The 17,166-nt window shown below is 40.2% G+C and overlaps 1 protein-coding gene across 4 annotated transcripts in view; it reads left to right on the top strand.

The window, feature by feature from the left end:
• LOC113121254 (AT-rich interactive domain-containing protein 1B-like) overlaps nt 1–17,166 on the top strand; it is an 82,571-nt gene extending 65,405 nt beyond the window's left edge. For all 4 annotated transcript variants that reach the window (XM_026291570.1, XM_026291572.1, XM_026291568.1 and 1 more), the window contains 12 exons: nt 687–778; nt 2,056–2,196; nt 5,451–5,660; nt 7,245–7,458; nt 10,927–11,065; nt 11,159–11,310; nt 12,233–12,365; nt 12,445–12,564; nt 12,649–12,727; nt 12,841–13,609; nt 13,688–13,818; nt 13,981–17,166. In XM_026291570.1, the coding sequence (XP_026147355.1) occupies nt 687–778; nt 2,056–2,196; nt 5,451–5,660; nt 7,245–7,458; nt 10,927–11,065; nt 11,159–11,310; nt 12,233–12,365; nt 12,445–12,564; nt 12,649–12,727; nt 12,841–13,609; nt 13,688–13,818; nt 13,981–15,732 (3,932 nt within the window). In that variant the 3' untranslated portion in view covers nt 15,733–17,166. The remainder of the gene's footprint in view (nt 1–686; nt 779–2,055; nt 2,197–5,450; nt 5,661–7,244; nt 7,459–10,926; nt 11,066–11,158; nt 11,311–12,232; nt 12,366–12,444; nt 12,565–12,648; nt 12,728–12,840; nt 13,610–13,687; nt 13,819–13,980) is intronic.

The raw sequence follows: 17,166 nt of genomic DNA, 5'->3' as shown, positions 1-17,166 counted from the left end.
GCAAACACATACGAGCTTCATCACTGTGTCTGTCACACAGCTCTTTTCCCCTTTCAGGCTTGAACTGATGGTAAAACTAAGGACATTATTAACTGTCTTTTATATTTATTTTTAAAGATGGAGCTCACGATTATGAAACGGGGCGTTACATTTCCGACGAGTGCTTGCGGTGTTCGGTCAGTCACAATGCACTGGGTCAGTTGGCCAATCAGAGCAGACTTGCGCTTGTCAGAAGGAGGGACTTTGTAGAAAACGTTTGAGAGAAACAGGTCATAGAGGACCTACAGTAATGTACGTTATTTGAAAAATAATGTGTTTTTTGAACGTTAAAGCGTGTCAACATATTCTGTCACACCTAATACACCACATATGACCCCTTTAATGTTGTTGTCTCATTGTGGTTGCATAAGAACGTTATTTAGAAAACGTTATATATAAAAAATATAGTAAAAACATTAATATTGTTAAATAATATTATAATCTATTTTAATACATTTTAAAATGTAATATATTCCTGTAATAGCAAAGCTGAATTTCTCAGCATCATTAACCCAGTCTTCAGTGTCACATGATCCTTCAGAAAGTCTAATATGCAAATTTGGTGCTCAAAAAAAATTTTTTTTTGTGCCGCATAATATTTTTGTGGAAAATGGATGGCGCAGTCTAACTGTCAGAGTCTTCTGTAGGGCCCATGACAGGCTCAGGGGACAGCATGATGCCCACCGATCCCAAAAAGGAAGAGGGCAGCACACCCACCACAGAGCCTCCTAAACCAAAGGTATGAACAGATCTTTCTCCCTCTTTAGATACTCACAGATAACTGAATTATAGCACTACTCTTAAACCTTCTTTGTTGAATTATATACACACCCTCTGATCTTTACTTTACCCATGACTTTGTTAATATATGCTTAGCGAAGATGAAAAACCTGCATCAGTCAGTCCTAACAAGGAGCAGCGGAGTGATAAAATGTAAATGTAGTCCAGTCTACAATGAAATCTCATTGGTCTAATCTTCTGCTTCTTGTACTTGTATATTAAATATCGACTGTCTTCCAAAAGGCTGTGATTGTGTAGAGTTGTACAAACAAATTACTTGCCGCTGGAATTTAAACACTTTAATTATACTGGTTGTTATAGCCTAATTGCTATAATAATACTCATTACCAAAATCTACTAAATTTTAGATCCCCAATTTGTAAGCACAAACATGTTTAATCAAGCATATGCAGAAAATTGAGTAAATTGAAACAGAATGTCAGGATGTGACCAAATTTCTGATTTTGTGAGAGGAAATATTTAACACACACTTGCCTCTAGCTCTTCTAATGTATCATTTTGTTATTTATACGCCCTAAAATGAGCGCCGAAAGTATGTTGTTCTTCAATAGTTTTCCTTTTCAGTGTGTTATTCAGTAAGCGAAGGAGTATAATTCTCTCATGTGTCCTAATGAGAGCTCACGTAAGCTCCGGAAGACCTTATTTCAAAACGTTCTTCTGTATAACTCGTTCTTTCTCAGTCGTTGCCCTTACTTTCATCAGAACTTCATTGTGTCATTAAGTTCAGCTTTCATTTGATTGGTTGAAATGTGGCGCACTGGCAGAGCTTTCCATTCTCACGTCTGGATGTCATTTGTTTTCCCTGTGGTTTTGTTTCATCTGTAATTCAACGTGATGTTTTGTTTTGTCCCTTTACTGATTAGAGGAAAGTAGTTCTGTCACTTGAAATAATTCTCAAAGAACTCCCTCTGTTTTCATCCTGGTTCTCTATAATCTCTATACGTTTTAGTTGTTTTTTACCTCATGGCAGAGGATGGCTTTTAATGAAATGTAGAAAATATCACAAAAAAACAGAAGTGCCTTTATTTGAGCTTTTTTATGAAACTCATAATCATGCTGTTGGTAAATATTCTGCTATAAATTTGTGTTCATTTTTATATTACATCAAAGGCAGCTGTATCGCGCATCAGCTGTGTGGTCAAGGTGAAAAGATGATCTGAAAGCTGTCCCTCCATTAAATGTGTTTTTTGTTCCCCAATGCGTTCTCCATCACAGGACAACTACGGTTCCCAGTGTTTGTCCCAGCCTCCCACCCCGTCCCCTCTGTCCCCCAGCCCAGCTAGTCTGTCCTCTTATCAGGGGGACGACAGCGATAGCATTAGCAGCCCTGCCTGGCCAAAGAACCCCAGCAGCCCTGTAAGTGCCTCATGCTCCTTCACTATCTTCTCTGGATTGTCCTGGCTTTGCTCCTTCTTCTGTGGTTATTTAGGTCCCCTGTTTGATGGTGTGAGCTGTTTTGACCTCAGATATGATCTAATGAGAGTTGTTGTGTCTCTAACACTGGTAAAACATTTTCTTGTAATACTACTGCCAATGTTTTTAACTTTAAATGAAAGTTTATTCAAATGCAATTAATTTGGGGCTAGAGGTAAAAGGAAATATCGTTCTTATGAAATGCATTCGAGAAGAGGGATTTTGGGATGACTTCACAGATAACTGGTACACGGTGGATCAGATTTTCATGAGAAATCAGTCCTTATTGTTTTGTGTGGATTTAACCCCCGAATCATAGAAATGTTCAGCAATGCGGTGACTCGAAAGTGATGCACGCTGTGCCAAATTGTGCATTAGTCAAGCTTTGCAATGTAAAGTTAAAATACTTTCAACATGGACACTGTCCGCTGCCGACTTTTCAAAGCAAAGCCAGGGATTATTAGACAGTTTGCATAACATGTAACTTGGCTAGTACCACCTTTCCACAAGCCACATTAAAGGGTGTCTTTTTTGAGTCTCTTGATTGTAAGGGTGATGATTCTCATCATCATGTCATTCCAAACTAGGGCTAAAACAATACACAAAGAAGTCACGATTTGATTTGATTCACGGTTTTGATTAAAAAAAGTTTTTCTTATATATAAAAAAAAATTCTGCTAAATTATCAAATATAAATATGATGTAAATGTATATAACAAAACAAAATTGAAATTTTAAAACAAGCCCCAAATCAAATAAATAACACACATAAAATAAATTTCTTCATATAAACAAAATAAGGCTTTGTCTGTGCTCTTTCCACTTAAAACAAGAGGCAACTACTGCATTTTAATCATGATCCAAACAAAGATGCTGCATACATTCAGCATGAACAGTTTTTAATCATATTAGATTGTATAATATCGAAATTTGAAGCAAAAACAGAATGGTTTGACTTCAGTCAAAGACTAGAATACCCAAGACGTGTCACTGGTAGAGTTTAAAATTGAAAAAAAAAGAAGCGCTCAATCTGGCCGCTCAGTCAGAGGAAGCCCCGCCTTCTGAATGAAAGAGCCAATCGCTAATCGGTAAAGTCATCCTGGTTGCTATAGGACAGGCAGCACTCTGAGACTCGCGTGAAAACTAAGCTTTTTATAACGTAACAGAAGTAACAACATTCATGACACAGTTGTTGTAAAATTTAATTGGTAATTTTAAATATGAAATTTATTTGCAAGTTTAGTGAACAGTTTTGGAGAATTTAATGTTTCCCCATTCAAAGAGATAACACTTGCATGTCCGAGAGGCATTTCAAAGATGGCTGGCGAGTGACATGACGTCTTAAAAGGACTTTGCTCCAGTTTTGTGGAACTAAACATAAAGAATATCTGCATGAAACAGAAACAGCAGACGAGTTGAAGATGCAGATTCACTCACTGCCAGCAGGTGGCGCTTAAAGCGTTTCCTTGGTTTCCACTGTAAACAAAGCAGCGCTGCACTTATGAACTTTAATATGAAATATACAGACGCAAGATTAAAATAAAAAATGCCATCTGACCTTTTCTAAAGACAGTAAGTTCCCCTTAGACATGCATTCATATAAACTTCAAGCCTAAATGAATCAAGATTTGATTAGCATCTCAACCGATTTGAATAGTCACATATTTGAATCGATTTTCAAGCGGCTTGCGGTTAATCATTACATCCCTTTTCCAAACCCATAAAACTTTTGGGTTACACTTTATTTAAAGGTTACCTTGTTACAGTGTAATTATACATTTAAGTACTGAGAAATATTAATTTACGATATGGTAGGGCTGGACAATAATTCAATATCAATATATATTCCAGCAACATGCTTTTGTTGTTGCTCATTTTTTTGTTTTCTGAAGCAACTCGGAGCACGTTTCATACTCTTTATCCTGGTTGAAGCACGTTTCAATCTAGAAGAATAATCAGCCTACACTACCAGGCAAAGGTTTTTGCACAGTACATTTTTTTTCTTCTGCTCACTAAGCATGCATTTATTTTATATAAAATACACCAAAAGCGGTACAATTCTGAAAATTTTTTACTATTTAAAATAACTGCTTCACACATTTTAATCACAGGAATACATTTTATTTTCAAATAAAAAAACTGTTATTTTAAATAACAAAAATATTTCAAACTGTTACTGTTCAAAAACCTTTGTAGTAAGAGCATGTAAAAACAAATTAAAATGTGTTACAGACTTGAAAAGTGAAACAAAATGAAAGATATTTTAATTAAACCTTAGAGATTTAAGTCCCTTTGTTGACAGTCCATTCAACCAATACATTAACACTTCAAAAGGGTTGACATAAGACAAAATAACAGTGATCCATATGATTTATGGGGTTTAATCTAAGATATGGTGAACAGATTCAATTAATAGGCGTTTATTTACATATAAACATTGATCAGTGCACATACATCATAAATGGTAAACTTAAGTTCAGCTCTGTTTGCTTTATGCATCAAAACCACTTTCAATGACTTTCAATTAAGCGACACAAATTTCGAATGTATCATTGCATAAATACATTTTTGTGAGAACTAACCCTTGAAATGTGTTAACAGTTTTAAGCATTTTGCAAAGTGTTCACAGTAACAGTAGTTCCAGTCACAATGCTGGTGCAGAGTTAGGGTTAATGTAGTGATACCTTACCCTGCTAAATAATATAAAGGCGCCAACATACTAGACTTTACGCTTCACCAGCAAACATTGCAAATGCATTGATCTCAGTGAACATGGTGCATCGCAAGGACAGAAGAAAAGAGTTTGTGATGATCTTCCATCATGCAACCAAAACCTTAAAAAAAAAGATCTTGTGATTATGCACTCTGTTGTAAGCACGTTAACCAGTGAGAATTTCAGCAGTCTATATCCATCAGAGCTAAATCAATGAAATCACCTGCTTGTTTACTTTAGCACAAGATACAATTGACTAATAGCATACATGCAATTTTTGTGCCAACGGTGCCATGCAAAATACTCATCCCTGTCTCAGTGCATCACAATCTGTGCTTTCTAGGTAGCTGTCAAAATGGGACATATTGAGCAATGTGGATAGCATTTACTCTTAGGATAAAGAATGATGGGCTCACAGTATGCGTGCAGTATGGGTGTGTCGATGGCGATACATCTTACTCTCTTCTGTACCCATCGACTCTAGAAGCACAGCTCGGGGAACATGACAAACGAGAGGATAACACGACTGTACGACATGGGCTGTGAGCCGGAGAGGAGGGCATGGGTGGATCGCTACATCGCCTTCATGGAGGAGAGGGGCACGCCTGTCCCCAACCTGCCCTCCGTAGGCAAGAAGCCGCTGGATCTGTGCCGCCTCTACCTCTGTGTTCGAGAAATCGGAGGCTTGGCTATGGTGAGTGAAGTCCAGAAAGGCTGATGCCGCAGCTCTTTTGGGCTCTGTGTGATCGTGCTGGGGTTTTAAAGGAGCAGAGCTTTGAAATGCATGTTAAAGGAATGGCGAAACCTCTCATATCCTTCCTCAGATCTGTCTCAAGCATCAATCACAGACATCAAAGAAACAGAGGGGGGTTAACTGAGAATGCATTGCACATGCTGATGGTGTTATTTATTTGCATGTGCTTTCTGCATTGTTTTAGCACCCTGGATCTCACTCAGGGTTTGTGAAAGAACAATATTATTAAAAAAAAGAAAATTGGCCTGGATACAGTGAATGCTGCCAAGATCATAAAATACACAAACTTTCCTTTATATCGGGTTTGCAACCTTTTTCAGGTTGTGAGTGTTAGACTTTATTTCAAGGTGTCCTTGTTGCAATGTAATTATACATTTAGGTACCGAGTAATATTAATAAACTAGATCTATTTATTGTATAGTTAGGATTAGGGTTTGTCTAATCTCTATTATGCATAATGTATTGTTATTATAATAGGAAGTACATGTAACATTGTTAGAATAAAGTGCTACCTATTTCCGATTAAACAGTAGGTACATTAATTAATAATACTCAGTTTATTTAATTACATTGTGACAAGGACACAATATAATCAAATGCAACCACATAACAAATTTATATAATTGATGCACAAATGTATGAGGACCATACTGGCTGATTTTGAATATTTATTAATAGTGCTGTCAAACGATTAATCGCGATTTATCGCATCCAAAATAAATATTTACAGAATAAATATACACAGACCACACACATATTTTATGCATTCAAAAACTTTCATTTTGGATGCGATTAATCGATTGACAGCACTATTAATTATGCTCATTTCCTCCATTTTTATTCCTTTATTCCTAAGTATTTATTGCTGTTAAATTGAACTTTTTAAATTGAACGATTTTTATAACACTATTAAAATGTAAACTCATATGTAATCTTAAATATGAATATTAGTTTGAAACTTGAACTTGTTAATAATAACCAGCTTTGGAAATAATTTAAATATCTGCATCAGTAATTTATAGAATTTATGATGTTTAACTCACAAAAGCATTAAACCGATCTTACATTTTAAAAGTACTATTTACTGTTATATTTTAGTTTGGGGGCAGTGACTCATTTAGCTAAACTTAAGCTGCTTTAGCTTTAAAATTAAGGAATGCATTTTTTTGCAAAAAAAAAAAAAAAAAAAGAAGTTTCAAATAGATAAAAAAAAAAAAGTATGAAGCAGCTCCAACAGACCCATGTTAGAGACCTCTACTTTAAATAAAGCTTTTGTTTACCGCCAGCGATCTGTGGGCGGTAATAGCGCAATGCTAATTATGTCTGGATACCAGCAATGATGTTTTGTGGATCCTGCGCATTCTATAATGAGTCTCATTTACATAAGAAAGAGGTATGTTCATCCAAAAAGATGCACACAGCGCCTGGTGAAGTTAAACTGCTGGTGGCTCATGAATCAGTCACAGGGTCAGATGGCGGAAAACAGCCTAGTGAACTCCTGATTGAAAATCTCTCCTTGAACAGGTCAATAAAAACAAGAAATGGAGAGAGCTGTCCACCCACCTGAATGTGGGGACATCCAGCAGCTCTGCCAGTTCCCTCAAGAAGCAGTACATCCAGTACCTGTTCGCCTATGAGTGCAAGGTGGAGCGCGGAGAGGAACCCCCACCCGATGCGTTCACTACAGGAGACGGCAAGAAGCAGCCGCAGCAGGCCAAGATCCAGCCACCATCACCCGGTGAACAACTTTACTGCATTGCTATGGAGAGAACAAACTGTTAGACTTTAGAAAGACAGCTTATATCCATCAAATCACTGTTTACTAGGCTTCATGCTTTATGTACTAAAGCACTAAAGCCCATGAAGTCATAATGTACAGTGATTTTAAAGTAGCTAAGCATGACACAGAGCAGAGCTAAAAGGCCCTTAGTTGTTTCAAACTCACTGGTTTCGTGGGTTAATTGCTTTTATAAGAAACTACTATATATTTGGCAAAGTTTCATAAAATAAACACACAGAAACAAAATGATATTGATGATTAACTGCTGTAATTAGGTCACAGGTGTGTTTATAGAGTATTTGACAGAGGCTTAAATATTATGTTCAGCCAATCATAATCGAGGACCAGAAGCATTTGTTTTATAATAGTCTATTCTCGTAGCACCCTGAGATCAACTTTATTTTAGCTTTAGTATTGAACTTTGACAAACTTGAATGTGAGATAACAAATTGCATGGTTGTTGAAGACAATTTCTTTTAAACTATTACAGACAACAAAACTCCTAAAGAAAAAATCCTGTAGACTTCCATTCACAGAGCTGAGCTGCTTTCTAGAGAATGGTATATCATACAGAGCTCCTCCAGTCTTTAGTCATTAGTTAACATTAGTTATAGTGATGTCCTGGAGTATTTGTCAGTGATGCTATTGAAGTAATAGTAAAGTCAAGTCACCTTTGTTTATATAGCACTTTTAACAATACAGACTGAGTCAAGGCAGCTTTACAGTATCAAATAGGAAAAATAGTGTATAATAATGCAAAAGGAAAACAGTAAACCCCTCAATTTTTTCCATTAAAGACAGTTCAAGACAGTGATGTCATCATCCAGCTCAGCTCAAATAGTATCTGTGAAATTAAGTCGACGATATCGCTGGAAAATTAAAGGTCCCATGACATGAAAATTTCACTTTTTGAGTTTTTTTTTAACATCAATATGAGTTCCCCTAGCCTGTCTGTGGTCCCCAAGTGGCTAGAAATTTCAATAAGTGTAAACCAAGCCCTGGGTGTCCTGATCTGCCTTTGAGAAAACAAGAGCTCAGACGGGACGATCTGGATTCTTCCCCTCATGTCGTCATAAGGGGAAAGGTTACCTCCCCTTCCCCTTAAATCTGTTATTTAAATTGTGATTTAACTACAGAGAGCGATCAAAGAACGCTCCCTTTATTTTGTTCAGAGCTGTCAGTCACACATCGAGTATATCTGCACACTTGCCCAAACTGCCGTTATAATCAATGACGCTGTTCTGCTGCACACCAAGCTCTTACTGTATTCATGTGGATATTGTGTTTGCTGTTAGTTGTGTTGAAAACATTTTGTGGGGAAAAACACGTTACAATGACGAGATCACTGCATTCACTCGATAAACAGACTCTGTCTACTCAATGCTCATCACTGCAGCCTTTCATGTGACGGGAAAAGATAAAAAAAATAATGCTATAATCAACACTTCCACGATTCGTTAATCTCGACAGCTGTAATAGTAAAAAAAACGTAGTAAAAGTATTTGAGAGGGGTTCCACATCTAATATGCATTTCGAATGCAAAGATGTCAGGCAATCACAACAGTCTCACAGCAGACACGCCCCTTCAAACAGAGCATTCAAGCCAGAGGAGTAAAGTCAGGATAGAAAAATCCCTTCTATTTCTACATTTGAAACGTAAAAATCATACTAACAATATAAGTACACCTCAGGAAACATTAAAAAAGCATTTAAAAAAAGAAAATAATCCACGTCATAGGACCTTTAAGTAGTGCTGTCAAACAATAATTGCGATTAATCGCATTCAAAATAAAAGTTTTCATTTGCACAACATATGTGTGTGTACTGTGTATATTTATGATCTTTATATAAGTAATACACATACATGCATGTATATATTTAAAAGAGTCATGTTTATATATTAAATATATTTATAAATATAAATTATATGAATCTACATATATGCATGGAAATACAAGTATTTTCTAAATATATACATGCATGGATGTGTATTTATATATACATGATAAATATACACAGTAAGCTTGTGTATATATATATATATATATATATGTGTGTGTGTGTGTGTGTGTATATATATATATATATGTGTGTGTGTATATATATATATATATATGTATGTATATGTGTATATATATATATATATATGTATGTATATGTAAGCAAAAACTTACTTTGGATGCCATTAATCGCGATTAATCGTTTGAAAGCAGTAGAATTAAGGAATGTGAAGTCATATTTTTATGGCATTTTTCGGCATCAGTTGCATGTGGCTCTGGTCTGCTTGCGCTATAATGAATGCAGAGCGGCTCTAGACAGAGCTCTTAATATCTGACAGGTGACGGAGTCAAAGTGAGACAGACGGGGGGAAGGGCTGCTGGTTTAAGGATTCCCGTCCCCCTCTTCCTAAGGCTAATGACTGATGATGTCACAGGAAAAGGGAGAGAGAGAGAGCTGTCAAACAGCAGGGGAGGGATTCCCTCCGAGAAGATTAATGTGGGAGGAGTGTGGGATAAAAACAAAAGTGACCTCAGCCTGACCCCTCGCTCAATGCAGACCAGTGAGCCAGCACTTTCTGTCTCTACCGCCCTCCCCGACTCTCTAAATATGCGTAAGGTCATTGGCGGTCACACAGGCTGGAAGTGTTACAGCGTAGCAGCGTATTGTTTACTTTCACTGCTGAAAGACGATTTCGTGGCTGGCAGCAGATCAAGGACATGTAAAGCAGACACTCTTTCATTCCCTTGTTCTTTCATTCGGCCCCGATTCTTTTTGTTCCCCGTGCTGAAATCTTTTGAAGTACCTTTTACTGCTCTGAGGTGCGGAGGAAAATGCAAATTGGTTTTATTACTTTGCATCAACCGAGCCGTAGAAATTTCAGACGTTATTAGGATGGCGTCCTTTTATGCCATTGCATTTCTATGGAAATTAATAACTAGTGTATTCAAATGTTATTGGATTATGGAAATGCAGTCTGGGGATTGTAAGATTTTGGTTTCTTTCCCTCGAGCTTGGAAGAAGCGATTAGGACATTGTCATTTGCTTGTAGATTTATAAAACACCATTTAAGCAGAATCAGAATATTATTTCTTAAAAAAGGGGGTGGGGTGGGGTGGGGTATATATTTAAAAATAGCACATGAGCTGTTTTATTTTTTAATGAGGCTTTTACATTATTTAAATTGAGGCAATATGCAGTTCATTGCATCACTAAGAATCCGTTTTGATTTTGCAAAGCAGTTACAAATATTTTCAGTGCATCTCAATTTACTGTTCAATGAAAATCTTTATATGAATTTATTGCATTGCAACATTAAGAAAGCATCAATATGCTAAAAGCTTTTTCCCAAGCCTTACTTTTCACCCCATTTTTTTGCATATAATAATTCCTTCATGTAACGTACTCCATGTTTGCTCTGTTCAACAGCAAACTCGGGCTCTCTTCAAGGGCCACAGACTCCTCAGTCTACAGGCAGCAGCACTATGACAGAGATGCCAGGGGACCTAAAGCCGCCAACACCAGCGTCCACACCCCACGGACAAGTGACCCCTCAGCAAACGGGCAGGTGGGCTGCATTACATTGTATTTTAGTGTCCGTTACTCATGTGAGTGTGTGTCTGTATTAATTTGTTGTCCTTGTTTTACCCCACATCTTTAGAAACAGTGGTGTTAGTGTGCAAGACCCGTTCTCTGAAAGCAGCGACCCAGCCTTTCAAAAGCGGGGTCCCATGCACGGGGGAAGCAGTGGAGATGGCTCCTCCAGAATGCAGTTCGACACCAGTAAGGATCCCTATGGAGCTGCTAGGAAAGGTGTGTTGCTATAAGAATTACCCCGTATGGTGCTAGATCCACGTTTCTTCTGTCTGCTCACTGCTGCCTCCTTGTGTCTTCCTCATTTTTTTAAGAGGTGCATATAAATTATTTGCTTGGACACTGCTTCCATCTAGTGTCTGCAGGTTGAAGCCTTTATAAAGCATGTTGCTAGAATCATCAAGTCATCAGTGAAGTAAATTCCAGGGAAATGTATTATATTTGTATGTGTTATTTTTAATTAAAAACCAACACTTGGTCCTCTGAAATGATTTTTTTGCATATCCCATTCATCATCTTGATTCTCATCAGACAGGGGCTTGAATAAATATGACCCGAATCCTAGGTCAAAATTTGTATCACCTCCAAAATTGAGCTGGATTAAATTTGTAATATTTAATTTAGCTTTTATTGCTACTTTATCTTACGTTTCTTTTGACTATGAGTTAGTTTAGTTGATCACATTTTTGTTAGTATATTTATTTTAATTTGAGTATTTTAAGACTAACGTTAACATAATTAGTTTGATAGATTTAAATATGTTTAAATTGAATCTGTTCTACTATAAAAATAAAAATAAACGAATACATTTATACCATGCCTCAAATCCTTTATCTTTTGTTACGTTTGTAATGAAGGCATAGAAATAGTTCAGTAGTTCAGCATAATTTTCCCATCTGTGATCGATTTCATTTTTTTATTTTTTTTATTGTTGGGTAAGAATAACAACACTCCAATCAACTACAAACTGGGAGAAAGGCCCAGCTCCTTTCTGATATAGAACAACCTCTTTTCACAATGTAAAAAATACCCAATGCATAAAAAAAGTTATGCTCAAAATGACACACAAAATATCTTACAATGTTTGTGAATAGTCTTGGTGTTTTCCCCCGTGCAGTGTAAAGTGTTGATTTGTTTCCAGGTGGCTCTGAGCCCTTCATCCCCGGGCAGATGCCAGGCAGTGGCATGCAGGAGATGTATCCACGTGGACCGCCCTCCGGGATGGGGATGGGCCCACGACCCCAGTACCCCTACAACCCTGGCTTTGAGAGGAGGTAGCCCAGAACACTTAAAACATCAATTCATGAACTGAAAAAAATCAACATGTTAACATTATTTAATGTTTGTTCACAGGCCGGACCATGTCATGGGTCCAGAGGGGGGAATTGTTCCCCCTGGAAATCAGAACAGCATGGTGCCTTCCAACAGTGATCCCAGCATGTTCTCAGGCAACAGATACGCTTCTCATCAGAGGTATACAGTGATTGCAGTTGACAAGTGTATATGAATCTATTTGGTGTGTGGGGCTAGAGTACAGTCATTTCTGTTTTCCTATAGACATGGACATGACGGCTATGGACAGCAGTACCCTCACAGTATGCCATATACTGCACATGGGATGTATCCCCAACAGCAGGTCAGCCGTCAAATGTGATCAAATTCCATCCCTTTTGTGATAATATTGCAGTTTATATTTATGTTTACCACTGTAATTCAAACCTTAGACACCTTATTTATCTATTTTTACAGGGTTATAAGCGGCCTGGGGAAGGGATGTACGGCCCTCCTGCGAAGCGCCATGAGAGTGAAGCCTATGGTTTGCAGTACGGTGGCCAGCAGACTGACATGTATAGCCAATATGGTTACCCAGAGCGCAGGCCCATGCAAAGCCCGTTCCCCTATCCATATGGACGCGATCGCATGCAGCCAGGTGGGCAGGGACCTCCTCAGCACAGCATGATGAGTGGTGGACCATCCCCATCCTCCAACTCCAGCGGTGGTCCTCAAGGGAACATGTGGCACACCAGGCACGACATGAGTTACCCTTACCCCGGCCGGCAGGGCCATGGGGCGCCCTACCCCTCCATGAGCCGTGGAGATGATCCAGAAGTCAGGGCCGGTCAGGACAGTCAGTGGCCTGGTCAGCGTCAATCCCCCTACCCCCCACCACACTCTTCGTCCTCTTCCAGCTCCATGACCCCCATGACTAGCCGGCAACCACCTTCTTCCTATCAATCTCCTCCAGCGATGCCAAACCATATCTCTCGAGTCCCAAGCCCTTCACCATTCCCTCGGTCTGTGGGGGGCTCTATGTCGCCCAATAAGGCTCATATGATGGCCTCTATGAAGCAGATGCAAAAGCCAGGAGGCCCAGGGTCGATGCCAAACTCTCAAAGTAGTGGTCTTCCTGGGCAAGGCTTCCCGACAATCCATCGGGAAGCCACTTACCCACTGGACTCTGTGGAAGCTACGCAGCCTCAGCTTAAACCTCGCCGAAGGTTAACATCCAAAGAAATTGGTAAGAAACCCTCTTCCTGTAATAATTTTTAAAAGGTGTGGTTATGATGAGGTTTTAACCATGCTTGTGTATCTTAAGGCACACCAGAGGCTTGGCGTGTGATGATGTCCCTGAAGTCTGGTTTGCTTGCTGAGAGCACATGGGCCCTGGATACTATAAACATCCTGCTTTATGATGACAACACAGTGTCTTCCTTTGGCCTGTCTCAGGTAAGTGTGTGATGGGCTGTAAGGCTTGTCTTCAGAGGATAGGAAATGAATGCAAAAGTCTTAATGCCTTTTTGGCCTTATTAAACAGCAGTTTCTAAGAAATGAGAGGTGTATATACTTTGATAATGAATGTATTGGGTTTTGTGTCTTTTCCTTTCAAAGATGCCCGGTTTCTTGGAGCTCATTGTTGAATATTTCAGAAGGTGCTTAATAGAGATCTTTGGGATCCTTGAAGAATATGAAGTTGGAACAGAAGGTCAGAAAACTCTTCTTGGTCCATCGTCGGAGCCCACAAAAACAGAGCAACCTTCCAATCAAGACTTAAAAAGCCAATCCGGTTCAGAACTGGTGGAGAGATTAGATGTGGAGCCTGAGAAACCTCAGCCAAGCAGCTCAGAAGCAGCACTCAATATGGAGAAAAGGGAAGACTCTGCGGAGGTTAAGGTCGACACTGGTGAAGAACCATGTCCACCAGTGGAGCCCAGACCCAAGCAAGCCAGCAAGTATGACAGACTCCCAGTGAAAGTTGAGGAGAGAGAGGCTGTGGCTGACTGTGTGGAGGATCGATCCGAGCTGCTAGGCCTGGCCCGGGAGTTCACCAGCGGGCTTCTGCATTGGACGGCTGGTGGAGGGGACTCCACTGCCCACATCCAGACCCATTTTGAGAGACGTAGAGAAGAAGAAGAAGAAGAACAGAAGCCCTCAGAGATTCAAGGAGGTGCACAGGCACCAGGACAAGAAACGGTTGAAGGGGAGCACGGGAGGGAAGAGGAACTGAAAAGAGAGCTTCCGGGGCCCTCAGAGGAGAACTTGACAGCCACCGTGGATGACATGCTAAGTTCTCGAAACTCAGAAACTCTCGAAACTCAGACATCATTCTCCTTCCGCAACAGAGGGAACCAGAGCGGCATTGCCTTGCTGGAGGATGAGCCCCGATGCTGGGATGAAGCACCTCTTTCGGTCGCCGAGGGCTGGCAGGATGAGTTGGCCAAGCGCTGCGTCTGTGTGTCCAATATCATTCGTGGACTCTCATTCGTCCCGGGCAATGACAGCGAAATGGCTCGGCACCCAGGTTTAGTGCTCATTCTCGGGAAACTTGTGCTTCTGCATCATGAGCACCCTAAAAGGAAAAGGATGCCACCTACCTACCAGCGAGAGGAAGAGCGAGGACTGGCTTGCAGCAAGGACGAATGGTGGTGGGACTGCCTTGGGGCCTTGCGTGAGAACACCTTGGTCACCCTTGCCAACATTTCAGGACAGCTAGACCTGTCCATCTATCCAGAAAGTATCTGCCTTCCCATTCTGGACGGGCTTCTCCACTGGATGGTGTGCCCCTCAGCGGAGGCCCAGGACCCCTTTTGCACGGCAAATGGCTTCTCCTCGCTCACGCCGCAGAGGCTGGTGCTGGAGTGTCTGTGCAAACTGAGCATCCAAGACTCTAACGTTGACCTTCTGCTGGCCACGCCTCCTTTTAGCAGACAGGAGCACCTCTTCGCCACATTAGTGCGGCATGTCGGTGAGCGAAAGAGTCAGGTGTGCCGCGAGATGGCCGTAGCCGTTCTCTCCAATCTTGCACAGGGTGACCCCACAGCTGCCCGAGCCGTTGCCCTGCACAAGGGCAGTGTGGGAGCCTTGATAAGCTTCCTAGAGGACAGTGTTGCAATGGCACAGTATCAGCAGAGCCCTCACAGTCTCTTGGGACACATGGGACACTCCACCCATCCCGAGCCGCCTAGCATCAACATGATGTGCCGGGCCGCCAAAGCCCTGCTGGCCATGGCCCGAGTGGAGGAGAACAGGCCTGAGTTTGTGCTCTACGAGAGCAGGCTTCTTGATATCTCGCTGTCCTCCGTGCTGAACTCTGGCGTGGCGGCCATCTTGTGTGAGGTACTGTTTAAACTCGGCCGCTCGTGACAGGCACAAAAGAGCGGGAGCCTAGAGCGCCATCACGGGAACGTACCGAACGGCTGAGCTGAGCCACAGAGATCACACACAACTGTCGGTGTTATATTTTTATTTAAGGAAAAAGACAAACAAAAATCGTTTTTACATACAAATGAATATATAGAGAATATATATAGCTCCTCTGCCCCATTTCCCAGTTTTCATTTTGGATTTTTAAATGATTTTAATACGGATATTTAATACTTGGTCTTTTTGTTTTGATTCGACGTTTCGTTTTGTTTCATCTGTGTATTTTCTTTCGTTTGTTTCAACCAAAGTTGGCATCTGATACCGTTAGTTTTTAGAGTATTTTGCTCTCAGAATGTTTCGATGCAGTGTTTCGTTTTGTTTTCTCGTGGGACTTTGTTTATTCGGGGAATGCAGATTTATTTAAATTGTGAGACATGTTGTAGATAGAATTTCTCTTGCAATGTGTTGCGATGAACAAAAAAAGGAAAAAAAAAATACACTGATTTTAAGACATACATGTATACAGCTCTGAAAAAAAGCGTTGTGCAATAGATTTAGCTGGCTGAGAGGGGAGATGACGAAATGTGAATGACCACAGGCGATGTTCAGTGTTGCACTGTTTCACCACACCAGTATCTGAGGGTCAAGCCAGTGTTGGGTCTCAACTGACTTGCTTCCATATTAGTGCAGTCACAGAGGGTCCTCTCTCTGACAGCGAACTCAAAGTGCTTCGGTTACCCCTCTTCTCTATTCTATATCCACGGGTCGGTTTGTATATAGGAACTGTACATTAAATGGGCCCCTTTTGATATTTTTATTTTCCCCCTCCAAGAGATGTGGTATTATACAAAGTGAGTAGTATAAATATTAAGTCATTGTTTTCAGGCGTGTAAGGGGCCGTTCGCACAGGGTGGGTTCTTGCATTTGACCTGCGCTAATTGTGCACAACAGATATTATTCAGCCGTTGAAGGTGAAATGCATATTTTGAAACACTGCAGTGCAGAAAACATGTCAGTTTCACAACAGTGGACCAGTCAGATGAATTCGGGTGCTGGAAGAGCATCTCCAGTGGATCAAGCATGTATATACGCAACTGTATATGGTAACCTGTCGCAAGAATTTGTCCTGTGTGAACGCCCCCCGAAGACTTTCCTGTGTGTCCTATAACGGAGTCCTGTGAGACAGAGATAGCAATGGCTCCCTCTTATGGCCTTAGATTTTGGAAAATACAGGCTAACTGAAAGAAGTCCGATGGCTTAAATGTAATTCAGTGTGAAAGTTACCCCAAAATGACTTGACTATTTTAACAGAAAATATGTACTACTCGTTATGTAAGCTCTTTTTGCTCCATATGATTTGATGACCATTGTTTATTCAGTATAAAGTCTTTATACATGTTCCACATGTTAAAAGTAAATGTACATGAAATTTGG

Source organism: Carassius auratus, chromosome 20 (assembly GCF_003368295.1).
Source record: "Carassius auratus strain Wakin chromosome 20, ASM336829v1, whole genome shotgun sequence".
Lineage (NCBI taxonomy): Eukaryota > Metazoa > Chordata > Actinopteri > Cypriniformes > Cyprinidae > Carassius > Carassius auratus.
The sequence above is the reverse complement of the archived record's forward strand: the minus strand, read 5'-3'. Positions and strand labels throughout refer to the sequence as shown.